A 27,581-nucleotide genomic window follows, 5' to 3' on the forward strand; every position below is an offset into this window, starting at 1 on the left:
AATACAGAGGCATCTCTGGGACTAGATCATTCTAGTACAGTATTTCATGGCCCATTGTAAAATTGGTAGTCCATACTAATGCACAGGTATTCGCAAGTACATTCAAATGGATTTCTCCTAAGAGGCAGTGCAATCCAAATTCAAATACATGCCAGTTGAGGTAGGATTTGGAATGGGCAGAAACCTTTTGAGCCAGTACAACTGCCTTCAATTGGCTGATCTTATGTCTGCTGTCAAGCTGGATCTGAGATCAGCTGACAGAAAAGCCGAAAAGGGATCAGCGGAAAGAGAGGAACTGAGTTACATCATCTTGGGTGGCAAGGATTGTACCTTATTTGTGTTTAGGATGGCAGTCCCTCTGAAAGCAGTGGGACTTATTTCTGGCTTAGATTCATATAGGCTTGTACTTATGGGTGCTTACAGTATATATCAAAACAGAATTCAACAGTTGTGGCAATTAGATTACTGGGCAATTAGATTACTGGGATTTGCGGTCCTTCCTGTGTGACTTTCTTTCCTACCGACCTACTTTGCAAGTTTGTTGTGGAGAAGAGGAATGCGATGTATATTTCCTTGAACATATTGGAGGACAGAAGTGTATAAACACAATTTTTTAAAAAAATCTGAGCAACAAAATAAACAGTGTATGTGTCATGTGGCCTCGTGTCAATGTAATCCTATACAAGCAATGTTTCCAACTATGGATAGATTTTGGATTGCACAGAGCAAATGTGTGATGTGCTGAGAAAAAAAATTCTCTGTGAGTGTATGATTCTGCGTCTCTTTGTTTTATATACACAAATACATATTTATTTATGTATGTCTATGATCAATTGATTTTATTTTATTTTATATTTGTCTGTGATCAATTGATCTGCTGCTCTGTCGATCAATACACACTCAAACACCCGTATATTTATACTGCATTCAAACTTGTCGACAATGAATTATAACTTCTAACTTTCAAAAACCTCAGATTTGGTAGCAGGTTTCTTTATTCCACTGCACTCTTTAGTACTGTATTTGAAAAAAAATCATAATGATATTGATGATCACATGGAAAATAATAAACCTGGCATAGATCAATAAAATATTAAGGGTGACATTTTAAATGCAGGTGCGAATGCTACTGATATTGACCATTGAATAAGAATTGACATTATGGTTTTGTTGAGGAGAGAAATGACCTTCCTTATCTTCTGTGCCCTAATGCATTTTCATTAGGGCTCCATGTGGGCTTTCAAATGGTGTAAAAGATAAAAGATAGTCTGTTGTATTACCAATGGCCACAAGAGGACACAATTTCCTAGAGAACCCCCTTTTAATTAAAGAAAAGTGTCCAGGAAGAGGATAGCAACACTATCAGCCAAATGAACTGTTACTGCTTACCATTTTTTTCCTAGGCAATGTTTTGGTAGGAATGTGTGCCAAGGACCATTTTACTCTTTCCTCTGCAGAGAAAATCAAGGCTGACTCTTCAGACCTCTGTGGAATTATTTAAGATGCAGCTTGGTGATTGACAATGCACTTAGCTGTTCTCTGCATTTTTCACATTGATAGTTTTGTTTGAGAGCTGACAGCATTATTTCAAATCAATTAAGAGCATATAGTTATTGTGTTGCAGCATCCATATTTGTCATGGAGGTTCTAATGCTCAGGTACTCTGAGCTACTTTGCCATGTACAGTTGTGGGAAGATTATTATTGTGTGGATTATTTTTAAAGTGCTTTAAAAACTTCTACAAATAAGTAGAAGGTTTAGCAGAAATCCTAATGTCATTGCTGTCCGTTTAATTCCAGTGAAAGTGCTTTGGTTCTAAATGAGGATCTGATGGCAGTAGTGTACTAGACAAAGGTGAACAAATTAAGACAAGACAGAGATGCCCCTGCTCATTAGAAAGGCAGTTTAGAGAAAAGAGATTCAGCCTATGTTGTGTGTGGCACTTTCCCCCTGAAAATGAAAATTTCACTACTGTACTTGGGTAAATGACTATCTGAAGGATTTTCCACATGAGCCTCATCTGGTTTAAAGATGTTAATGGAGGGCCTTCCCTAGTTCTGCTAGTCTTGTGGGCACACTTGGCTGAGGATGCAGAATGGGTTCATCCCAGTGGCTGTTCCAAGCTTAGAGATTTCTTGGATGTTAGGTTGGACCCTCGTTTCTTTCATAATCTTAATCATTTTAGAACTGCATAGCTGTCATAATCCTAATCATTTTTGAACTGCATAGCCCCTGTGAGGCACAGTGAGGAATTGAAACAAATTGGAACAAGTTCATAGGAGGGCAACAAGGATGATCAGGGGACTGGAAAGCAAGCTCTGAAGACTGAAAGAACTTGGCATGTATAGGCTTGAGAAAGGAACACTTAGGGGAAATACGATAGTCTTGAATACTTGAAAGGCTGTCATACAGAAGAGTAGTATGATCTGTTCTCAATCATGTTCGAATGCAAGATGCACAACAATGGGCTCAAGTGACAGGAAGCCAGATTTCGATGGAATATCAGAAAAAAAAACTTCCTAACTGTTAGAGCAGTACAACAATGAAGATGGTGAGTGTTCCAGCACTGGAGACATTCAAGAGAAATTTAGACAACCACCTGGCAGATATCCTTTGATTTGTATTCCTGGACTCAATGGCTTTATAGACTTCTTCCAAAGCAGAAAGCGATTGTATATATGGGTCAGACCCAGAGGGGTAACTGGGGTGGAGTAATGTGGACTTTGTTCTACCAAAATTTAGAGATTGTCAAAATCTAGAGGCGAGTCTTAGATGAGGGTTAGGAAAAGAAGAAAGGAAAATAAAAAATGGAAAATAGACTTTATCGTTGAGGGCTCATGCCCAGGCCTCATAGTGGAATGGGTGAGAATTTGTGCTGCTTGATCCTTGGTGCCAAAATGGCTGGTTACTGCTCTGGTCAGAGCAGTAGCCATCTAGCCCTGCATTGATAATGGTGGCTGGGAACACTTACTGGAGTTTCTGGAAGGACTGCCCTTATTCCCTACCTCAGAAGCCATGATGTTTCTTCTTGGGTTCCTGCCCAAGTACTGATGAGGCCTGGTCCTGCTTAGCTTTCAGGATAAGAAAAGAATGTGTGTATTCAGAATAATTAAGGGTAATGAGGTAAGAGTGGAGAGAAAAAGTTGAAATTCCCATAACCTTTCCAAGTAATGATCCCCTATGGCACAATAAGTTCAAAGTGGGTGTTCAAGAAGTGCATGGAATCTAGCCAGCTTTTCTCAGAATCAAGGTTGTGGGAATGTCACAAAAGGATAACAGTTGGGCAAAAGTGACCCGTGAATTGATAGTTAAATAAGGGATCTGAACTTTCTGTTTTGGACTACACAGGCTGAAATTCATGCACAAATCCTAATAAAAATGGACTTCACCTGCCTTAAGAGATCATATAGGTAAGATGTTCCCACCACAGTTGGATAATTGGGGGAATGGATAAATAGAAGTGGGGGACATGTAGAAGGGAGGGGCAAGGCAAATATAGTTTCCCCCTTGAAATAAGAAATAGTCTAAGGTTGGTGTGGGTGAAAAGGAACAGAAGCTTGTTTTCCCACTATGCACGTATGCCCTTATGGGCAAATGGAATACCTTCCAGCCAGCCTAGCTGATTGGAAACCAGCCCTGGACTGATGCCAATTCCTCCTCCCAATATGGTTAAGGACCACACACAGAGATTTGCCTGGGTTTTGTGAACAGGGGGGAGGGAAACTACCTAGAGAAATTTGAGAAATGTAAATTGAGACCACCTTCATTCCTTTCATGATTAACTTGTGACTTCGCCTTACCTGGGGATCCTAGTCTGCACTGGTGCACACTCTCCAAAATCATGCTTCTCATTCATGTGTACACACGAATTAGCTCTCAATGATGTGACATGCATACATTCTGCCCCCTTGACACTCTGCAGTGGGGCACCTTATCTATTGGTTCTGCATGTGGGAAGAAGAGCTAGGTGTAATAATCACTAACATATTATATATGGAAATAAAGTTTACAGTCAGCAGAGTTTAATAAATTCCTTACCTATCATTAGCGAATACTCAGTTACCTAATCTGAGGATCTGAAGGTGGCAGTGAGGTGTTCTTAACCTATCAGTTGTTTGTCCCTCATCTAGATCTCTGGAGCATTTCTGGTACCATTGCATCTCCATCCCTCATCCCACTTCTTGAGTATTATCTAATACTGTTATTGCTTCCCCTCTTTTCTCTGTATTCTGAGAAAGGTTGGCATGTTGCTTTAACAAAAACAAAAACATCTTGACAGGTTGAAATGACCTGCTGAAGGTAAGATAACTCCTGCAGGATTTCTTATGCCAGTGGCATGAGTTATGAAGTAAGGAGCACCTTTCTCTTATTGAAGTAGCTGCGATTTGTGCAAAATGTCTCTGCACAAAATTAGTGCTTTTTTTTTCATTTGTGACAGCTCAGAATCATGCAAACTATTACACCCAGCTGGTAACTTTTGAAGTTTGTGTAAGAAGGTGGCAACTATTATAATTTAACTGCAATTTCACTCAAAAACGATTCTCACTAATGCAAGAACACTCACAAATATCAGCAGAACGCATCTTACCATCCTGTAGACAACGGGAGAAAGTTTACTGTTCCTTGTCCTTAGGTGCAAGAGAGAAAAAAGTAAAGTTTCCTGTCCACAGGTCAGTATACCCTTGGGTTTTACTGTCTTTGCTATGGAAGTTAAAGAAGCAGCTCTGGCTATCTGGTGAGAGGATGGTTGTGTTCCTTGACTACCTTTCATTTTCTGTGCAGTAACACCGCAGAGGACACTGGCCCTAGTGTAAGTCAAGGCAGCCAATTTGCAGCCCTTCAGATGAGAGCTTGGAAATTTGCCTTTAAGAAGAAAGGATACAGTGATACATCAGAAGCAGATGAGACAAACAACTGATAGATTAGAACATGAGAGAGCCCCTCACTGCCACTCTTAGGTCCTCAGATTAAGGAATTGAGGATTTGCTAGTGACAAGCGGGAATTGATTAGTGCTGACACTACAGTATCTGTATTTGAGTTACAATTACAGCATCCTAATGTAGTTCTGGATGGCTTGAGTGTGTTATTGTATTCAAGCTTTGATCTCTGTGATGCTGGACTCCAGTTCTCATCAGCCTGGGCAGCAAAGCCAATGATGAAGATTCAAAATTTATTTATTTATTTATTTATTTATTTATTTATTTATTTATTTATTTATTTATTTATTTGTTTGTTTGTTTGTTTGTTTGTTTGTTTGTTTGATTGATTGATTGATTGATTGATTGATTGATTGATTGATTGATTGATTGATTGATTGATTGATTGATTGATTGATTGATTGATTTATACCCCACCTATCTGGACCACCGGACCACTCTAGGCGGCTTTTAATATGAGCTCCAAAACCTGAATGGAACTGGGGGTGGCATTTCTCAGGCTAGGTTCCTCTTTCTTCCTAGGATTATGTAATATGCCAGATGTCTCAAACACTTGCACTTTCACAGAGACAAGAGAGCTGGCCTCTTATGCATCTCCAGAGAACTTTAGTGCCATAGTCACAGATGAGCAGTGAGTGGTTATGGCAGGAATCAGATGAGATGCGAGAATGATGGGTTTGCTTTGAACTCTATAAAGCCACAGACAGTACCATGTATGTCTCAGTCTAGTCTGAATATGCAGACTGGCTGTCCCTGCTGCCAAGATACTGCCTGGCCCCCAGACTACCAGCTTTGCTTTATTGAAGTTGTCTCCTCATCAGAGAAGCAATGGCCATACTCTGGGTAGACTGATAACCCCCCTGTGAATCTGTAGATAATTTAAGAAGTTTTTAATCTTGGCTGGAAGGGCCACGACCTGCAGGTAAAAACTGAACCCTATATTTTTAACAGCGTTAACAGTCCTCAGAAAAAAAGAGAGTCTGTGGCTACTGAGGTAATGGAAGATGCTGATAATGGTGTCAAAGGGCAGCTGGATTGAGTCTGGTGTCCTAACTCCAAGTATGCATTTGTGTGGAACTTACTATCGCCGCTTTCCATGCTGCCAGCCAGGCGAGGCTTTCCTAAGTATTTAATAAATAGTCTAAACTCAATTTGTTAGGATACATGTTATTAGATGAAAAACAGAATTGCTAGAAGGAATAAGGGGTTCCTTCTACAAGCAACTGCTCATACATTTCGGTCTACATCTCCTTTCGTGGTTAAACAAGCCCAGAGGTTTTCTGACATGCGATCTAATGTTAGTTTTTGCTACTATACATAGTGTGAGGGGGTTAACAGGAAAGAGAACCAGGGGAGGCACTGCAGGCTTCACACCTACCCAAAATGGGATTTTGAAAAGAAAAAGGGGAAGTGAAAGGAAGTTCATCCCTAGTTTTTGAAAAAAAAAAAAGGGACCCAGGAATTACACCCTACCCCACACACAGGACTCTGGGAGGCTTGCTTTACAGGAGAATTGGCAATCCTGGGGGCTTTCTGAAGTGGTAATTCTCCTTTTTCAGCCAAACTGTTTTTCAGCTACAGGTTGGGGAGGCGGTGGGAGGTCTGGGAGGGACTGATGGTTTGTATCCTTTGATCTGTAATTCTGCACTGAGCATGGGGTTGGACTTGATGGTCTTATAGGCCTCTTCCGACCACATGATTCTATGCTTCTTTGGCTACAAAAAAATGGGTGAGCATGTAAGATGATTGGATCATATGTTTCCCACTGTTCTAAAGAATAGCAGCTCAGTGTATGAATTTCTTGCAGGGGATCTATTTGTGACAAAATGTTTCAGCCTTCTTGAAAAAAGATCTTTGCACTCTTCAAACATATCAAGCTCTTCATTTTCTGTAGAGAATGAATCTATAGCCAGCCCTTTATAATTCATCCAGGTCAGGATGGATGGCCCTATTGATGTCATTAGATTAGGCATCCTTCAGTCTCAAGAGACTATGGTAACGTGCTCTGAACAGAAGTCTTGGAACAGCGTCTAGTGTGGCTGAGAAGGCCAATATAAGAGTGACAATCTCTTCCACACTGAAGACAAATACAATCTGTCCCCTGTCCAGCTCCCTGGTTTTGCTGGTTTTGGGACTAACTCTTCGCCTCAGCCTGCTGAACAAGTTTCTCTTCAAATTGGGAGAGGCCATGCTGCACTGCCTGCCTCCTGGCTGAACACTCAGATGTCAAAGTTTCCCATCTGTTGAGATCCATTCCTAAGGCCTTCAGATCCTTGTATCGCACCTGTGGTCTCCCTCTGGGGCACTTTCCCTGCACTAATTCTCCATACAGGAGATCTTTTGGAATTCAACCGTCAGCCATTCTCATGACATGCCCAAGCCAACATAGACATCGCAGTTTCAGTAACGTATACATGCTAAAAATTCCAGCTCGTTCTAGGACTACTGTATTTGGAACTTTATCCTGCCAAGTGATACCAAAAATGTGTCGAAGATGACACATATAGAATGTGTTCTGCTTCCTCTCCTGCCGTGCACAGAGGGTCCAGGACTCACTGCAGTATGGGAGTGTACTCAGGACACAGGCTCTATAGACCTGGATCTTGATATTTGCCGTCAGCTTCTTATTAAGCCATACTCTCTCTATGAGTCTAGAGAACATGGTAGCTGCTTTGCCAATGCATTTATCCAGCTTGACACTAGGAAGAGAGTGTTGGAGATAGTTCAGCCAAGTTACACAAAGTCATGAACAAGCTCCAATTGTTGTGTGGAGATGGTAATAGAGGGAGGTGAGTCCATGCCCTGGCCCATGACTTGTGTTTTCTTCAGGTTGATTGTTAATCCAAAGTCTTGGCAGGCCTTGCTAAAACAACTCATGAGTTGTTGGAGGTCTTCAGCAGAATGGGCAACAACAGCTGCATCATCAGTGAAGAGGAAATCCTGTATGCATTTCAGCTGGACTTTGTAAGATCTATGAAGGCCACAAAGAGTGGCTGTTGTTGTTCCCTACATTTCTCCTGCAACTGTCTGAGGGAAAATATCATCTCAGTGGTGGATCTATTAGCTCGAAATACACACTGTGATTCTGGATAAACTCTGTCTGCAAGCACCTGGAGTCTTTTCAGCACAACACGGGCAAGCAACTTCCCTACAATACTGAGAAGAGAGATGCCATGGTAGTTATTGCAGTCGCCCCTGTCTCCTTTGTTCTTATACAATGTGACAATGTTTGCATCCTTCATGTCCTGTGGTACTCCACCTTCCCTCCAGCAAAGACAAGAGTTCATACAAATCAGTGGTGATGATCTCTTTTCAGCACTTAACCACTTCATCAGGGATGTTATCCTTCCCAGGTTCCTTGCTGGAGGTGAGAGAATCCAAGGTCACTTTTATTTATGCTAAAGTTGGTTCGCTGTCCAACTTTTCCAAGACAGGCAGGCACTTGGTGTTATTTAATGCCTCTTCAGTTACTACATTCTCTCTGGAATATAGCTCAGAGTAGTGCTGCACCCAGTGTTCCATCTGCTGTGCTCGGTCCTGGATGATCATGCCTGTAGCAGATTTCTCCATATTGGACCTAAAGCCTGTTTGATACCATCATACATTCCCTTGATGTTACCTGTGTTCACTACTATCTGTATCTGAGAGCAGAGCTGAAGCCAATAATCGTTAAAACATCTCATGGCAGCCTGTTGGACTTTGCTATGAGCAACTCAAAGAGCCTGCAAGTTGCACTCACTAGACAGGCTTTGTATGCTGCTAGAGCTCATTGGACTATATTCCCCATCATTCATCACTCTTGACCATTCCGACTAAAGTAGTGGGATTTATAGTCCAACAACACCTGGAAGACCAGATTCACCCCATTAATGCTCTAGACCAGTGGTCCCCAACCTTGGGCCTCCAGATGTTCTTGGACTATAACTCCCAGAAATCCTGGCCAGCAGAGGTGGTGGTGAAGGCTTCTGGGAGTTGTAGTCCAGGAACATCTGGAGGCCCAAGGTTGGGGACCACTGCTCTAGACCAGTGGTTCCTAACGTTGAGTAACCCAGGTGTTCTTGGACTGCAAATGCCTTCACCACCAGCTGTGCTGGCTGGGGTTTCTGGGCTACCCAGGGTTTGGAACCACTGCTCTAGATGATCCTTTCATTTGTTCTAATAATTTAGCTAAGACTATAGTTGCAAATTCATGGGCCCTTAGAGGTACGGAGACATTGATCTGGGCTATTCATGTAGCAGCTGTGTGGCCTGGTCTTGGTCTCTCATGGATTCTCACTGATGAAGAGATGGGAGCTGAGAGAACATTCCATTGTGATTAGAGAGGGTCAAACATACAACTGTGTGCAACTGATTGGCGACGCCTGCAAGGCTTGCTTGTTGCCTTGCTGCTGTCTGGAAAAACAGAGGACATGCTTTGTTCTAATGGCTTAGTGCTGCTATAAGGCGTTAGACATTGAACGGCCAGTTGTATCTGCCCCAAGAAAGTTTCCCTTTTTCTTCCCCCTATAGGACTGTAAGAGGCAAAGGAAACATTGCCTGGCTAATGGTTAATTCCACATCCGCCCATGATTAGCAGTTGTGTTCTGCGTATGGAGAGATAACATCTTAAGAGGAGCTAAAATATCAGCTTAATGATCATTTGGCAACGTTTCCAGAGTTCTGATAAGATTTTATGGAAATTCAACACCAGCTCAAATGCAGAATAAAATTAATTCCATACAAAAGGGATTTTAAGAAACAAAAAAACAACTTCCCATCATTTCTTCCCTTCCCCACAGAAGGCCTTCCTTCTTCAACTTCTTACAGATGACTCTACTCATTTTTGGGCCTAAGCAGTGAACAAATCAAATAGGTCATGCACTGCTGGTGCTTTTCTAAGTACAAGGCACAGTGTTCATCTAAAAAGCTTGGTTTTCAATAGGTAAAAAGATGAAGTTTGATTTCCTAGGCAAGCTTAAGAGATTATTTTTAGCAACCTGTATTATCTACCTTTATTCCAATAAATCCATATATGGTTGTGAGTAATTACTCAAAAGTGAAAGTGAGTACCTAATTACTCAAATGCAGAGAGCAGTATTCAAACTCTATGCTTTCATCATGATTTCTGTCACCTCATCTATACCTGGAATCTGGACAGGGAGAGCCTCTGCTACCTGTGGGAGTGCTCTGCATGAGTTATGGCCTGGGAAGATCAAGATTCTGACTCATTCAGAGAGCCACCATGGCCAGTGGAACTCTCCGTCTTTAGACTTGTAGCCCTTTTCCTATAGAAGAACAATAAAACTGGGGATAAAGGATACAGGGCTAGGAATGTCTCCCTCCCCCCCCATAACAATGACAGCATGCTGTCAAGTCATGTCTGACTTATGATGACCTTTTCCATGGCATCCTAAGTATTCATTCTAAGATGAACCAGTTTGTGCCCCAAACTGGTTCATCTCAGTTCATTCCAGTTCATAAAGGTGGCCACACAGGAGCTGCTGCTCCTCAATTCCGCCTCTTCTGGTTCAGTCAGTCACTCACCAAGCCCAGCTTCTGTGATCTTCAGCTGATTTTCCAGTCCTCACAACAGCTCAGGCTTTTCGGCTCCACCCTCTTGACTGATCACCCACTCAGGCAAAGGGCCAGGATGAAGAAGTCTATGCTCTTGCTCGTGACTGGGAGATTAGCTGAGGAGATGGAAAAAGCAGGCAAACTGGGCCTGGTGAGTTGGTTGAATTGGCTGAGGAGGGGAGGGGATCAGCAGCACTTGTCCTGCTGCCTTTACAAACTGGGATGAACTGGGACAAACCAGTTCATGCCCATCTCTAGTACACAGAAGTAGTTTACTATGCTGGATAGCTCAGTGGTTTAGCATCTGGCTGCAGAGTCACTGCCTAGGTGCTCAATTCTCCACTGTGTCACTTTGACAGCAGCTGGACTTGATGATCTATAGAGTCCCTTCCAGCTGTGCATTACTAAGATTACTGAGATTCTCTTCTTTAGGGAGGAGAATTTCTGGGACTGTGTGGTCAGCCCAAGATTCCACTGGCTGGATCTACAGAAGGTACAGTGGAGAATTTAACTCCTAACCCCTGTATGTAACTCACTGAACGATTCAGTAGCATCCTTCCCATACCTTCCTCTAAATGGCAGTATCCTATATGGGTTTGGATGCCTACTCTAGAGAAAATCCTTATTAATATGATGGATTATTATATAAAATAATAGCTGCATTATTAATCTGTTCTTGATGTTGTTCTATTATTAGACAAACTGTTCTTACAGTTTATCTACAACTGATTTCATCTGGTCTGGGATATGGTTTCCTTATAAAGACAGAGAAGTGAAACAATGGGTAAAAATATAGAAACAAAATAGAAAATATCATGAAAATCCTAATCTACATTGTTTAATCCTTCTGACAAAAAAACTTTTGTTTTATAAAGATACTCTATGTTATTTTGTTTGCAATCTGTTCTCTGCTCAGAGTTTCATTTGTTGGGTGCTACAGAAATGATATAGATGAATAAATAGTGTTCATGTTACTCTGAACTCTACGAAGAATTTCACACCCCAAAGAGAGCCTTTTCAAAGGCAGAGCAGGCTGTTGTCCTATGCACATGTAGTTTGGAGGAAGTCTTCATGAACTCAGTAGGCTCCATCCAGTTGCATGAAAATGTTTTTCCTCCCATGAAACAGAACAGCTCCTCCTTACTCACCCCCTCCCTCGGGCAATAGAATAAGCAACTCATACATGCATTTGATTTCTAGCTCGGTGCTACTTTGGGAGTATTCAGCAAATCCTAGATGTTTCATGCATATCTGAAACAGCCCATAGCGTAGAAGATGAACCGATCAGTCTTAAGATGGGAGAAAGATCTTACCCAGAGGCTCAGCTGCTACATGGCCAACCAATGTATGTATGTATGTATGTATGTATGTATGTATGTATGTATGTATGTATGTATGTATGTATGTATGTATGTATGTATGTATGTATGTATGTATGTATGTATGTATGTATGTATGTATGTATGTATAGTAAGTTACTCTTCTTCAAAATCTGTATATCACTCTTATGTCCCCAAAAGTAACTACAAAGCACAAACAGTTGATTAATGTGTGTCCGTGCATGTGTACACACACACACACACACACACAGAGAGAGGGGGGGAACTCTTGTCTCTGTTGGAGTTTTCTTACATAATATTGACAATCCATTCCACACTGTACAGTCTGTAATGAGCTTTAAAGATCCTCTGTTCTAAACGCTGAATTAGAGATGTTGCGTTTGGGCCACTTTGACACCTTCAGTTTTGAACTCATCGGGTAGCCAAAGTCACAGTATTTATTGAATATTAACTTATTAAATATTTGTTCATTTATTGGAATATTCATTGGAATATTTATTTATTTATTGAAAACAGAATCTGTGTATAACCAAAACCATGTTGGTCAGACCTGTACAATTCAAGGGAAAAGTGTAATTTGACACTGGAAGAATCACATATTGATGGAGAAGCATGAACATATTTTTAATCACAAAAGTGAATATTTCCAGTGTTTTACAATTAAGGTAAACAGCAATCATCAGCAATGACAGGAGCTTGCTTACATAACAGATAACTTTGCTTCAGATGGGGTGTTTTCTTCTAGCAGCCCAATTTTACCCAGTATTGGAAACATTACAAAGCTTGCTAGGTGAATGGGCACATGGTGCACAACTATCATTTTATGAAACCAGAAGAACAGTGGACCTCTGAATACACATAACGAACATGTCTGTAGCTAGTACCTTAGTGATTTCCACAGTGACAGAATGAAACATAATCCCATCATTGGGTGGACAAGGATTGATTGTTGGACTTATGCTGTGTTGTTAGTTCTTTTTCCTCTTCTGTAGCAACTGCTCTGGTATGTGAAATTCCCCAGTTTTGTCATGAGCTTGGTGCTCCAGGTCAGTCTCTATGGGAAAAGACATCCAAATAACCTTGAGAGCAGATGTATTAAGATGGATGATGAAAAACGGGAGATGGTTTATAAAGGGAACATGAGTGATGAAAACTAGAATCTAAACGTAAACGGAGGAGCAAAAATAAACATTCATCTTGCTGATTTTGACCAAAAGTATCAAATGAAACAAATGACTATTAGAACTGGATTCTGTTCTTACACATATATACGGTTGGAAGGATGTTTTTTTTTCTGAAATAATTCCAGACTTTAGCTTAGATATAAACAATAGATCTAACTCATATCATAAATGCCCTTCACAAGAGTATAAAGCAAGCCATGTTGCATGAGACAAGAGACTGACTGAGGTCAGCATCATGTTTTTACACAGAGGCCTCCAGATGTCTGTAGAGATGCTCACAAACAGGAAATGAGTGCCATAGCACCCTCCCACTTGTGTCCCCCAGCAGCTGGTACTGAGATACTCCCTGCCCCAAATACTGAAGGTAGCACATAGCTATCATGACTGGTATCTTCCATCTGTTCCTCTCTATCCTGAATCTCCCACTGCTCAACTTCAGCGAACTCTCAGTTCTCGTCTCATAGAAGCGCTGGGGGCAGGGAATCCCGTCCACTTCCTCCATTCCCTAAATAATTTTATATACCTCAATTGTGTTCTCCCTTATTTTTTATCCCTCATCACTAGGCAAAACTTCCAAAAATATAGTAACTTATCTTCATGGGGCATTTGCTCCTGAGTTTTGGGTGATCTTGCTTCCCCTGCCCCAAAATTTAATAGAACTAAACGAGTTTCAGAATGGGCAAATAATAGCACAGGGAGAGGGAAGAAATATGCTCCTGGTTATATTTCTTACCTCTCCCTGTCCTATTATTTGCTCATTCTGAAATTGGTTTCACCGTCAAGCTGCATTCAATGCAGGTCAAGCAAAGTACTTGGAAACATGTCAAGAGTCAAACTGACACAAGTCAATGTCTACATTGGAAAAAGGTAACAAGCAATAGGTTGTGTGAATGGCATATGCACTCAAGACTAAAGACTGGGGGGCATAGGGACATCAATAGACTTCTTCAAACACTTTAACCCAAGACTTAAAACCACACAACTTGTATGGGCTGGGCAGAATGTAAGTGCACAGGCTCATATTTTCAGCCTTCACATCATCTGAAAATGCAAACTCACCCAAATTTCAATTCCTTGGAGACACTCTGTGGGCAGGGAGGAGAGAAAGTGAGAAAAAGAGAGGGATGCAGAGGCAGGTAAAGTTACCAGTAATTTGGTCCAGATAATCAGACAGCTGTCAGTTCTCTCCTAGTCCATCCAAAAAGTGCATTCAGTAGCATTTTGCTCCTAATTGGATTATTTTCATCAAAGCCTCTAAAAGTGCAGTCCTGTCCCTAACAAAAAGTCTCAGAAAACTCTATAGAACTTATCTCCGAACAGAGCGCTACAATTGGGAAGACGTTCCAAGAACAGCCCGATTGTAACCCTCCCTCCCATCTTGTCTTTTGCTTTGATTTAATGAGGCATGGTGGTGGTTCAACATCTGGTGACCCCCGTTTTCTCAAACCCACCTCCATGCTGCAATGTGCCCACCGTTGCCTTAGGCTGGCCCCTCTCTTGTGCCCTAACTCTCCCCCCCCTCCGTTCCTCGGGACTCAGCTCGCAGGGTGGGTGGGAAGATATGTCCAAACCGCAGTCCTCACTTGTTGGTCGTGGTCGCTGACACGTCATCTGCTCGCCTCCTCTTTCTCCCGACGGCGCCACTGAAGATTTTTCGCTTAAATAGAGTCCAGAGTGTCTTCCTCTCCACCCCTCGCTGGCAACATTCAAAGTGGAGGGTCTACCCAGGCCAAGTTGGTCTCCGTCCAGCTGGGCGTCCTGCTGGCCCAAAATGTGGGAAAGGTCCTTTTGGAGCCCATCAACGGCCAGCCTCTCCCCGCCAATCCTGGGCGTCGGAGCCTCCCACCAAAAGGAACATTTCCCTGTCCGCGCGGCTTTCTTCCCGGCCTAGCTGGCCCCTCTCGCACGCCTGGGTGGCCCAGCCGCCTTCTCCCTGAAGCCCTCGGTACCCTTCTAGCTGGTCTTGCAGCCTTCGAGCAACTCGGTCATGAAGGCGATGTAGACGATGGCCAGGCGGAGGGTCTCGATCCGCGAGAGGCGCTTCTCGTAGGCGAAGGTGGGCACCTTCTTCCTCAGCTGGTCAAAGGCTTCGTTGAGGTTGAACATGCGTTTCCTCTCGCGGACGTTGGCCGCCTGGCGTTGCCGGTGGGTGATGACCCGTTTCCTCTTGGGTCGGCCCAAGAAGGCGGCCTTCTTCGCTCGCCCCTCTTCCTCCTCTCCCTCCGCCTCGTGGTCTTCTCCTTCTCCTACCTCGAGGGCTCTTCCAGCGGCCGAGAAAGCGTGCGGGGCCAAGGAACCTCCGGGGATGGGGAAAGCGTAGAGATCCAAGCGGGGCGGCATTTCCTCTCCCAGGGACTGGCTCTCCTGCGTGAGATCGGCCAGGAGATCCAGCATGGAGGGGGCGCCCAAGCGTCCTTCCTGGTGGTGGTGGTGGTGGTGGGCCATCGGCCGGCCTTGGCGGGGCTGCTCATTGAGGGCCAGGCGAAGGTGTGTCTCAAGCCAAGGCGAGGGGCTCCTTCGCTGGACACATCTTAGCCTTGAAGGGCGCGATGGGTGGCAGGGGCGGCGGAAAGAAGACGGCGGGGACCGGCCTTAATCTTTATAACCCCGAGAGATAACCGGATGATTGGCTTTGGAAGAGGATGAGAGGAGGCTGATGCGAAGCGACAAGCGGAGGCCTGGGCTCATCCGGGCGGGCCGCAGGGCTGGTGCCAAAGGGAGCGGAGGTCTCCCCGTTGCCCAGGGCCAGTTCCTTCTTGGCAGGGACCCCTCTCCCTGCCACCTGCGGGGCCAGGCTTTTCTCCTCTCTTCCAGCCGCCGCCGAGAGGCTTCTCCCCGCCAACCCCATCCCCAGCCTGGCCAGAGGGACTTAGGGAGGGCCCGGGCCAGCAGCTTTTCCCATTGATGTCAGACCAGCCGAGGGATGCGTTTAATGATGGCTCCTGAAGAGAGGAACCTGCGTGCCAAGGGGTCACGGGGCGGAGTTGGGGGGGGGGAGAGAGAAAGGGAGAAATGCTTGTCCCGTTTCCCAGCGCAATGGGGACCTGAATGGCAGGATCTCCATTAGCCTAAGTAAGCAGTGGCGGGGCCGGGTGGCGTGGCGCGGCCCCGCTGGGCGAGAAAAAAAGCGGCGCCGTTCCTCTCCCCGCCGTAACCCTTGGACTCATCATCTCGCCGAAAGCATTCGCGCGCGCACACACGCAGGCACACACACCTCCCCTCCACCCTTCTTTTGCCCAACGTGTGCAAATAACGACCCAGCAGGGCAGGCAAACAGAGGCTTGCGAAGAAAACCGCCGTCATTCCTAGAGTCTTAAAGTGCTTGATCTAGGCTAGGGGGCCTTTCATAAAACCATCGAGTTTAGGGGGAAAAGCTGGTCTACAAATAAAGAAAAAAGGACCACTTTCTCTGCATGTTTGGTGTCATATAAGAGTCTTCCTCAGGGACATCCACTTACTTCTATATCTCTTCCTTCCTTCCTTCCTTCCTTCCTTCCTTCCTTCCTTCCTTCCTTCCTTCCTAATTTCGAGTCTTAAAATGCAACAAATACTCTTAAAAGAGAAGAGAGGCTTGAGTGCGCTGGGAGGCGGAGGGGTGGATTTTCTTGTCCCCCCCCCCACACACACACTTTAAGCTTGAATATATGCAGGGAGCGGACTTCCATCCTTAGCGGTTATTTTGTCCAGTCCCCTCCAAAACTTGAAACGAACCCCTAATGATTTGTAAGGGTTTTTAAATTATTATTTTATTCCTTAGGGAAAGGGAAAATACGGGTTTTATTACTTCAAGCCGAAGAGGCAAGAGGCTGTTGACAAGAGGAAGTACACGGATTTTACATTACGCTTCGTCTATAGCGATGTGCATTCTAATTTCGTGAGAATAACATTGAAACCTAAACAAGGAAGAATCTGTCTCATCTGAAAAGCTGACTCATTTTTGATGGCATCAGTTTGTGGGAGACACAGACACTATCAAGTGCGTGAAATCTTATTGAGCTACAGGTGTACCTATATTTTCAACTTTTTCAACTTTAAATGCAACCGAAAATCACCGGTGGAGAGTGGCAAAAATTTCTCAGCTTACTAGGAGCAGGGGTGTGCACCTTTTTTTAAAATGCTAAGGTCTGCACCAATCCCCCTTCTTACAGATTTCTTTCTTCCCAGCTACCACTTCTGATGCAGTGACTACGGAATCTAATCAGAGACTATAAACTTTTGCAGGAGGCTCTTTTAAACCAAGCATATGACTGTTCTTTAGCAACCAAGAGATATTGGGGCTGGTCGCTATAGCGGGAGGGTGCGTCTGAAATGTTAGGGGTGAATCTCCCGCCACCCACCTTTTCAGGTCTAATACCTAGCTCCTCACTTCGAAAGAGTAAAAAGAAAAGAAAACCCAACCTCAAAACCAAGAGCATAGAACCGCCTCCACATTAGTAAATATTCCCACCAGGAAAACACACACACACACACACACACACACACACACACACACAAACAAACCCCCTCCACCCTCTCATTTCTTGTATAGGCTTCGCAGCTGTTGCTCCAAATCAACAAGGCTTTGGTCTCTAAAAGGAGGTGGGGAAAGAGGCATGCTTGATCCATGTAAAGACGAGTCAAACAGATGTTTCCTCCTTTTTGCTTCCATCATCTCCAGCGCCATCGCTATAACAATGGAAGGGAACAATCGGCTCCACCTCAGACGCAGGTAATCTGAGAGCACGGAGAGAATATTCAATTTGGAGACCGTCTTCTTTATGAAAACGGTGTACATAAAAGCTCTATTAAGTACATTGGACAGCTCCCGGAACTCAGCTGCGTCCGTGATCAAAATGACAGGTAAGCAACATTTCATCACGGTAAGCTTGTTTGGACTGCTCCGTGAGTTGACTTCAGTGAAGTCAAAGGGCTGGGGTTCGGTTTTCTTAATCTTCCAAATGTTGGATTATTCTGGCGCAATTTGGGATGATCCTGATCTGTACTAGAACTGAGTTGAGTTTGTTCACTTCAAGTTGGGGCACCCCCAGACGGATACAAATATCTCAGTTCAACCCAGAGCTCACAATTTGTCTAAACCTGTTGCACATCCCTTCTTCAAATAATTTGATTAGAGCATTAATAAGTTATGGGATGGAGGAGGGACTACTCCTGTAAGAATATTTGGTCACTGAAAGGACAGTTAAAGGCATTCCAATATAAAAACCAACCTTCTTGAAGTCCAAGGATTTAAGTATAGCACTCCAGAATGGCATGATCCATATTGCAGAAGGGTAGTAAGTTATTTTATTTAGCACAGGAATGCTTCAGAGCTTGGAAAAGTTACTTTTTGATATATAACTTCCAGAATCCCCTAGGCAGCATGATGAAAATTATACTCTTCCAAATTCAGTGGATGCGGTTGTGCTTGCTGGGGATTCTGGGAACTGTAATCCAAAACAGTAACTTTCCCCACCTCTGGAATAATTTTCTCTCCCACAAATCAGAAATGTTTAATGCATTGAATCAGTCATTCATTTGGGGAAAGGAGATTTCAATATAGTTAAAATATGCCTAAGGGCAGTTGACTCTCTCAAGGCATGCAGAAGAAATTGCCTTCCCTCAGAATTTGTTGCTTCAGGTAGCTTCCACTCTCAGCCAAATGGTAGGGCCGGTCCTTACAGGTCCATTTGTGTCGCTAAAGAAGAACATTTCATTCATTTTAAATGGGCAATCCCAAATACATATGGGAATTTGGCTTTCTTTTCATGTCACTCCCCAGTACTAGTTATGGGCCTGATCCAAAAGCTTGCTGAACTGTGTTGAAACATATGAAGACGGCAGCCCTAAACACATTTACAAGGAAGTAAATTCTGCTGAACACAGTGGGATTTATTTACAAGTCAGCACGTCTAAGATTTCCTTTTTCTATCCAGGAGATTCTAATTTGGCCTCAAAGTGTGGATTAATTCAGGTTATTGTTATCTCTCTACTCTGCTAGCCAAAAGGGTAATTTCACATGACAGCTGTAGAAAAACATGGCAACAGGTTGGAAGTAGATGCCACTATTTGAGATGAAGCTTTAACATGAAATGCACTGCAGTTTCAATGTTGGCCAAGAAAAGCTATTTTCTTGGCAAGGAAAATATGTGCAAACATGCTTACTGTCCATGGACCTACTAAGGAAAATGTAGTTTTGGATGTTTGCCAAAGAGGAAGCATTGGATTCTGAATGTAAATAAGGAATACAACCAATTCCCTCTACCCCAAATCCTCAAAGAATTACCAAAGGTAAGATTAAAGGTTCCACCTGAAAATCCGTATACATTTTCTATGTGCCAATCCTAAATAAGTGGGGAAGAGGAGCTGCTCAATATTTTGCTTTAGGGGTAATGGCCCACCTGTAAATAGTTTCACAATAAAAAGTTATCTTCTTGTAGCACAAGCCACTCTCTCATGTGATGATGATAATTTCACTACTCTTTTGGGGTGGGGTTATCTAAATTGGAAGGCTGCTTCTCAGATAATGAATGAGCAATGGTGACCAGGAGCAGAGAACAGGTGATCTTCTGGATATTGCTGGACTGGAATTCTCATTTGCCTTAGCAAGGAGAACTTATCAATTACCCAAGCGCTCTAGTAGACAACATTACTGCTCCTGGTCTGAACATCTCTGAAGGCCCCCATTGCACTATATGATCACAACATTGCTGATTGTACAGGCATTCTTATAATTGTGTTGATTATTCATGAACGTGATCACACAATGCTTCTCTGTGTCCAGTGATGATGGGGAAATGTACTTTGGTAATATCTGGAGAGTGAAACATCTCCATTAATGTTGTAGATGGCTGGAGATGCCTTGTTGCATCATAGGTTATGTTGTTTAGCACAAATAAGCTCTGTTACAATCATATGCAGTACTGATGTGGTACATTTTAAAGTGCAGAATCTCATAATTATATCCTTTATATAATTATATCCTTGATATACTCCCCAATAATTATGTTTAAATCATTTCCATAGGAGACAGATGAATAATAGGGGTGTGCCATTCTTTTTGTTTTGTTTCAGTTTTACTTTACAATTTTGAACTGATTGGTTCAAAATTGAGAAATGAGTACGACAAGGCTGTATATTGTCCCCCGGCTTATTTAACTTAAATGCAGAATACATCATGCGGAAGGCTGGACTGGAGGAATCCCAAGCCGGAATTAAGATTGTCGGAAGAAATATCAACAGCCTCCGATATGCAGATGATACCACTCTGATGGCAGAAAGTGAGGAGGAATTAAAGAACCTTGTAATGAGGGTGAAAGAGGAGAGTGCAAAAAACAGCCTGAAACTCAACATCAATAAAACTAAGATCATGGCCACTGGTCCCATCACCTCCTGGGAAATTGAAGGGGAAGATATGGAGGCAGTGGTACCACTGTGGGCTCCCTGATCACTGCAGATGGAGACAGTAGCCATGAAATTAAAAGAGCCTGCTTCTTGGGAGGAAAACGATGACAAATCTCAACAGCATCTTAAAAAGCAGAGCCATCACCTTGCCAACAAAAGTCCGAATAGTGAAAGCTATGGTTTTTCCTGTCATGATGTATGGAAGTGAGAGCTGGACCATAAAGAAAGCTGACCGCCAAAGAATTGATGCCTTTGAATTGTGGTGCTGGAGGAGGCTCTTGAGAGTCCCCTGGACTGCAAGGAGAACAAACCTATCAATTCTAAAGGAAATCAACCCTGAGTGCTCACTGGAAGGACAGATCCTGAAGCTGAGGCTCCGATAATTTGGCCATCTCACGAGAAGAGAAGACTCCTTGGAAAAGACCTTGATGTTAGGAAAGTGTGACAGCAAGAGGAAAAGGGGACGACAGAGGATGAGATGGCTGGACAGTGTCTGCGAAGTGACACAACTACGGGAAGCAGTGGAAGATAGGAGGGCCTGGCATGCTGTGGTCCATGGGGTCACAAAGAGTCGGACACGACTAAACGACTAAACGACGACAAATTTTACTTCAATACCCAGAATTCTGTAAGAATTCCCCAGGCAGACAAAAGTGTTCATTATTTATAAACCTGCCAGCAGACTGCTTCTCCAAGCTGAGTTTCCTAACTGCAGTGAACAGGTGTGGGTGTGTACATGGCTGTGCCTTTCCATGGACTCAGCTTTCTGTGTTTGAGCCAGGATTTCATTTTGCTGCTTTCAGAAGCTACAGATGCAACCTTGTCATTACCATTGGTCACACATTTTTGTTGCCCTTTTATCTCGCTGCAGCCACAACTCTCTGCCTGTTGCACTATAACAATAGCCAGGAATAAAGTCAGTTGGCAATAAGGAGAGGTGAAATCCCACAGGAGAGAAAAAAATCCTTCCTACACCGGCAATTTCACTACTTCAACACTCACCAAAAGCTTTGAGCTTCTTAGGGGATCTGGCAATGTATGGTTGCCAACATTTTTGCTGCACCCCTTCTAGCCTTATTAATTGCTCACCAAGCTTATGCTCTGAAATCCAAACACCTTATAGTTGCAGGTTGTTTATGTGCTTTTTAGCATCTTTGCATTCATATGCCTATTAGCAGCAAGCAGTTTTAGCTAAGGAATGATTTTTTTCCATCCAGATCAGCAGGTATATATTAAAAAATGTGAATCTTACTTGGGTTCATACTGCAAGAAATATCACAAATAAATCAAATAAATCAAATAAATAGCATCAGCCATCTGGCGGAGGGGGGCATAAAATCCCTATCCAGCTGTATGACAGGGACTTTTTTATTTCCTGGTACCAAGTCAGAAGCTAATGATTAGCAGAGCTTTTCAAGTTGCCTTGGCTTCATTTCAAAGACGAGTGGAATGGTTCAGATTGGATCCCATATCAGTGCACCTCATTTTGGACTCAACCTTTCTTGTTTCAGTTCTTGAAGCCCATCAGGATTGTGAAATACACATATCTGGCTCTCCCACTGTAAAGCAAAATGAGTATGACCATAATGTTTTTGCTTGCTTTTACACGAGGGCATGAAATTTGGAGACAGGTCTGCCCCTTCAGAGCATAGAGTCCCTGCCAAATTCTGGAAAAGTAGTTCCAGAGTGTGTTTGCGAAGGCTTTCACGGCCGGGATCTAATGGTTGTTTTGGGTTTTCCAGGCTCTTTGGCCATGTTCTGAACGTCGTTCTTCCTAATGTTTCACCAGTCTATGTGGCTGGCATCTTCAGAGGACAGCACTCTGTGCTCTGGTGCAGTTTGTCAGGGAGCTGAGTATTTATGGCTGTGAGACCATAAATACATAAAAGACCAGCTAACGACACCCATCAATCACAGTGACAGATAATCTCTCCTCCTTATCACAACATACACCCACAACAAAAACACACTGATCACCATAATCACCCATCTCCTAAAAAGGACAAAAAGCTGGTCTCACAGCCATAAATAGCTCCCTGACAAACTGCACCAGAGCACAGAGTGCTGTCCTCTGAAGATGCTGGCCACAGAGACTGGTGAAACGTTAGGAAGAACAACCATCAGAACACACCCAAAGATCCAGGAAAACCTAAAACAACCATTAGTTCCAGAGTGTATTTTTTGTGCTAAACATACAGTATTTAAATTTGCTGTTTTTCCCATACCAGAAAATACCAGTAGAAATAAAATTTAAAAGCATTTGGACTGCTGAATGTTCCATCATGCTGGTTTACCATTCCCACTGCAAGTGAATGTTCATGGTGCAATGAGGATTTGAACATAGGCCTCCTGAGCACTCTATCACTATGCCATACTGGCTCCCAGCAATGAGAGTCAGACCCAAAGCATAGAACTAATAGAATGCATGGTGGTCATCAGTAGACATGCAACAACAGCTTTTGAAAGAGGTAGACAGATAACCAGAAAGGCAGGAAGACTACCTGTTTTGATGAGCTTAATCTAGCTACATGTGCTTTGAGAATGCTGGTAAGATTGTGGACCCACAGTGGAAGTTCAACCTATACATTGGTATGTCCTGCTATGGAGGTTGAAGGAAAAGTCACACTATGTAGCTGGACTTAAGGGCCTTATAGGACCCTTCCAACTCCATTGTCCCTTGCTAGGGTTTCCTTTGGTGATGTTAGAGACACATTGCATGGCCTGCCAATAGGTTTTAAACTCTCCCCATAGACACAGCCACTCCATTCATCTGAAAAAGTGTACTGGGACACACCAAAGCTTATGAAAAATAAAAAGTGGTTCATCTAAAAGGTGCTGCAAGATTTCTGGTTTCTCTGGTGCTACAATGAGCTAACACAGCTACTGGCTAGAATATGATTTCTAGTGGAGCCTACAAATCTAAATCCACACTCAGATCTGTCCCGGAGACCAGAAAGGAATCCTTGGAAGCTACTACGATGAATTTCAATGGAACACAATTCCAGGAAAATGTACACAGGATCATCGTCTAAGAAAGAAGCACTTTCTTTGAGGCTTTTACGGTGCTATCATTTCTTCATCCCCCAAATTCTGCAATATCTTGAAGAGGATGTACATATCTGTGATTGTTCTAAACAAATAATTTTGTTTTCCTTTTACAACATGTAATAGAAATAAATGCAAACCCTAATTTCAGTCAATTCCACCGGTACAATGCAAAAAGGCCATTAAGTTAGATGAGAATTAAACACATGTGTATTTGAATATGCGTATAAAAGCGAGTGTAAGGATATGTAAGGCATCTTAATATGGAGGATTTTTAGTTTTATGTCAGGGCAATACAGTGTGCTGATTTCATAAGGAGGCCATTGTCTCAAAATGAATGATAATGATATAATAGGCAGTTAGTATAACTGAATAAAATGAATACGAACTTGAGCGCTGCTTCTTCTTCATCTTGCTATCATTTGCAATCTATCAATACAATTTTTTTTCTATCTAGCCATCCATCCAGATGGTTGACGTTAGATGTGATTGCATGAAAGCTCTGATATAAAATGCCTATGGCTTACTGGATTACCCTTTGGCCACATGTTTTAAATTATTATTATTCTTTTAAAAAGACCCATTGCAATCTTGCAACAAAAGAACAGGACTTTATTGTATAACAGGGTTGCAGATGTGGAAAGGTGCTCATAATGAAGTCAGAATACTTCCCCCCCCTCATTGTGCATCTGGAATGCCGAATGATTTCTGAAGTCACCAGAAACTAATGCTAGACAGTCTTTGGTTTGTGATTAATATTGAGGGGAAAATGATTCTCTTTCGAAATTCTGTGCCATACATCATCATATTGTCGTTTATGTAATCCCACAATGATTTACAAGTCAAGAGGTTTTTTTATATAATTTCTGAAGCAACGTTAAGACATCAAAGAGCTACAGAGACTAACATCAAAGGGGCAGTTCAAATCAGAGATTGCTGGCTAAGACAGTTTAGTTCATTTAATATCCTCTGGTTTTCTCAGGATTAAGTTACGGCATATAAAATTCTTGGAATCTGGTTAAGGAAGCCATACTGTATATTTATTATTTTTAACAATATAGTGCTTTCATGGAGCAAATGACCTTGGAGTGGTGGAGATGTCATTTTCCCTCCAGATCCTGAATTGAATTCTCCTGGGTTTCTAAGATATAGGGGTATGGTCCTATAGAAAAATACAGCTATGCAATAACAGAACAAATGTTCATGTATACATTTCAGATAAAATTCAATAAGGAGTGCTGTACTTAAATCAACCCTCTTAGATCAGGACATTGGGATTTAGTCCCGTTTAGCTTGTGTATCATCCCTCTACTTTCAATTCATGTGGTTTGGCTTAACTGGTTTGATGGATTATTGTATGACATTTTCAGAACACCTTGGAGGGAGAGGGAGTTCAACCAATTTAGTGTGCCCTAGTAAAGCCTCTAGATGCTGAAAATGTGGTCCTACAACTCTGAAAGGGTCCAGGATGAGTCTTGTAGGACCCATCATGCATCCAATTGTATCCAGAGCTTGGATGAGTTACTTCTCGGGCTACAAATTTGAGAATTCCCTAGTCAGCACACTCACCATGCTGGCTGGGATTCTGGGAACTGGTCTCCTGCAAGTAATTTTTCCAGTGTCTGATTGTATCCCAGGATAAGCACATCCTTCCCTATCTCTGCTTGATTTCATGGCAAACAGTAATGAAGATCAGATGAATTCCAAAAGTTGTGTCACAAACTCAAAGGCTTAAAAGCCACCATCCACAGAACAAATTCAGAAATATCCGATGTATTCATGCTCCTAATGTGATAGTTTTGCACATGGAATTGCCCTAAATCTGGTCTAAAGCTCTAGTTGTATTAGAGTTTGCCGGCAACCAAGTAAGAATGGTATGGTATGAGTAGTTGCAACCAACTTTAATTTCTTAACCATGTAATCAGATGTTTAACAGAATACAGATAAGATACGTGCAATGTTCTGGTGATCTGGTTGGATAGCTCGGTGATTTAAGTATCTAGCTGCAGAGAGTTTGGGAGTTCTATCTGAAAAAAAATCAAACAAACTTATTATGCTGTTCTATGTTCTAGGTCAATGGTAGGAAGAGTTTAACCCTTCAGATGCTGTTAGATGTCAACTTCCATCAGACCTCACTAGCATGTCTAATGTTTAGGGATGATGGGATCTGTAATCTAACATCATCTGGAAGGTCACACAATCCCCTTCTTTCTTCTACATAAACTGATGCAAATCTTCAGGAACATGGATGTGTGGAATGCACTGTTTTTCAGACTTCCAGTCTAATGCCCAGCCACTTTGGACTGAAGTCCTGTCATTTGAAGATTTCATTCCACTGAATTTGAACAGGCTTTCCTATTAAAGCCCACAAATATAGTCCTATCAATCATTTGCTATATTAACAATACTAGATAACCCATTAAGGGTTACATTAAGGTCATCAGCTTGAGGTATCATGATACAAGGTTTCACGGCTATGCACTTTGCTCATTGGTGCATAATCAGACAGAAATTGACAGATTATTTGTCAGTAGAACTAAAAGCACATTGGCAATGGAGGGATGCAATTCTGTCAGTATTTTGTGTACAGGAAATCAGACTTCAAAGAATTTCAGTGCTTCAGTCCTGAAGACCCATCACAAAACACAGCAACCTAATCAGCATACTCCAGGAGGTGAATGAAGCTTCTGGTACATCAATCAGCCCTTAAGGATTTCCCTCTTCTAATGAGAGGTTTTCTGTAATAATTGTTTTTGACTACAGACACACATTGTTGCTGCTGCTGTTGTTTGACAAAGAAACCAGCACATGAATTTAGTTCTGGGATTATTATACAAATGTGATTGGAACTAACTCGTCCCTTTAAACCAGTCATGTTCTAGCATGCTAACTTTAGCAACTATAGTGGCTGGCAACAACTGGCTGCTACTACATACCCCCCCTTCTAATTTCTGTCATGTAAGGGAAGGGGAAGAGATTATCACCCCCAAAGTGATGGATACACATGATGATACGTTTCAAGTTTCAGTCAGGAGGCTGCTCACTCTTCATCTCTGGAAAGTCCTGGGAATTTAAATCTAGTCACTGCAAGACACCCATACTTAATTTCTGGACTTCCCTTTAGATCATGTATCATGTACGTACTGCCTCCATCCTATCACATGTAGAACTGGTGCCAAATTGCAAAGCTTCTAACTTTACCCATGCTTTCCCTTTTGGTTATCTGCTTGCCTCAATGGCTCTATGGGGACTGGCACAGCCTCATTATTTGTGAGATGTGATGCAGTTTGGGACATGATTTAAATTTTTGTTTTACAAAATGTCTTTAAGGAGCCCCCTGACGATTGCCCAAAGCAGCACCACCAGCTTGTCAGACAGTTCATCTGTTAAATGTATTTATATGAGCTCACTCTGGCCCAATAAATCTCATCCCTTCTACTGCAGAAGTCTTAAAAGTGCTTGAGACTAGCTTGTTTGCCATGACAATTATGTCATTATATATATATGGAGATAAAAATGGGGTTTCAGACAGTGGTATAAAGGATGCTGGCAAATGATGGGAGGAAGACCACAGCAAAGATATAATCTTCCAATGAGAACATTAAAGTCTGGCTATTCATAATCCTCAGTCAAAGAGGATATTTTTCAGTTATACAGCACATAAAATGAATTTATAGCAATGGCAGCATCTGAGCAATGTAAGGATATTATAAGACAAGGATGGTATTTCTCCTTTATTTTTGGCTTGTGCAAACTGGGGGAAATGATATTGAAAGGTATGTGCTATTTTTTTTAAAAAAAAGATTAATTAAGGAGACTGTAAATGCAATAGAAACAGACCTGAATAAATCATTTCATGGCTAGAAATTAAAAGAAAACTTGGAAGGCTACTTAGAGGACTTTAATACATACATTTCTGACTTTTGTAAACAGTAGGTATTGTTTTTCAACACAATCTTGCATCTCTTTATTTATAATAGTAAGGAACAATTATGTAGTAGTGAATCCTGAAAGCCAAGTGCCTATCATCATGACATTGTTTCAGAGGACAGTCTGTAGGCAGATTTGTTGATCTGTAGCAGCAAACCAGTTATAGAAATCTTCATCTTCATGATGCCTCATGAAGCACAAAGTTGCCCCC

The 27,581-nt window shown here is 42.4% G+C and overlaps 1 protein-coding gene across 1 annotated transcript; it reads right to left on the bottom strand.

Annotated features, from left to right (window-relative positions):
• Window positions 1-2,735: 2,735 nt before the first annotated feature.
• On the bottom strand, window positions 2,736-15,744 carry FERD3L (Fer3 like bHLH transcription factor). The gene has a single exon (XM_078377848.1). The coding sequence runs from the start codon at window positions 15,458-15,460 to the stop codon at window positions 14,969-14,971; it is 492 nt and encodes a 163-aa protein (XP_078233974.1). The 5' UTR covers window positions 15,461-15,744; the 3' UTR covers window positions 2,736-14,968.
• Window positions 15,745-27,581: the final 11,837 nt, after the last annotated feature.

Source organism: Pogona vitticeps, chromosome 6, assembly GCF_051106095.1.
Source record: "Pogona vitticeps strain Pit_001003342236 chromosome 6, PviZW2.1, whole genome shotgun sequence".
Taxonomy (NCBI): domain Eukaryota; kingdom Metazoa; phylum Chordata; class Lepidosauria; order Squamata; family Agamidae; genus Pogona; species Pogona vitticeps.

Excerpts from the sequence above, each read along its gene's own strand:
- FERD3L (XM_078377848.1), bottom strand. The coding sequence starts at position 15,460 with ATGGCCCACCACCACCACCACCACCAGGAAGGACGCTTGGGCGCCCCC.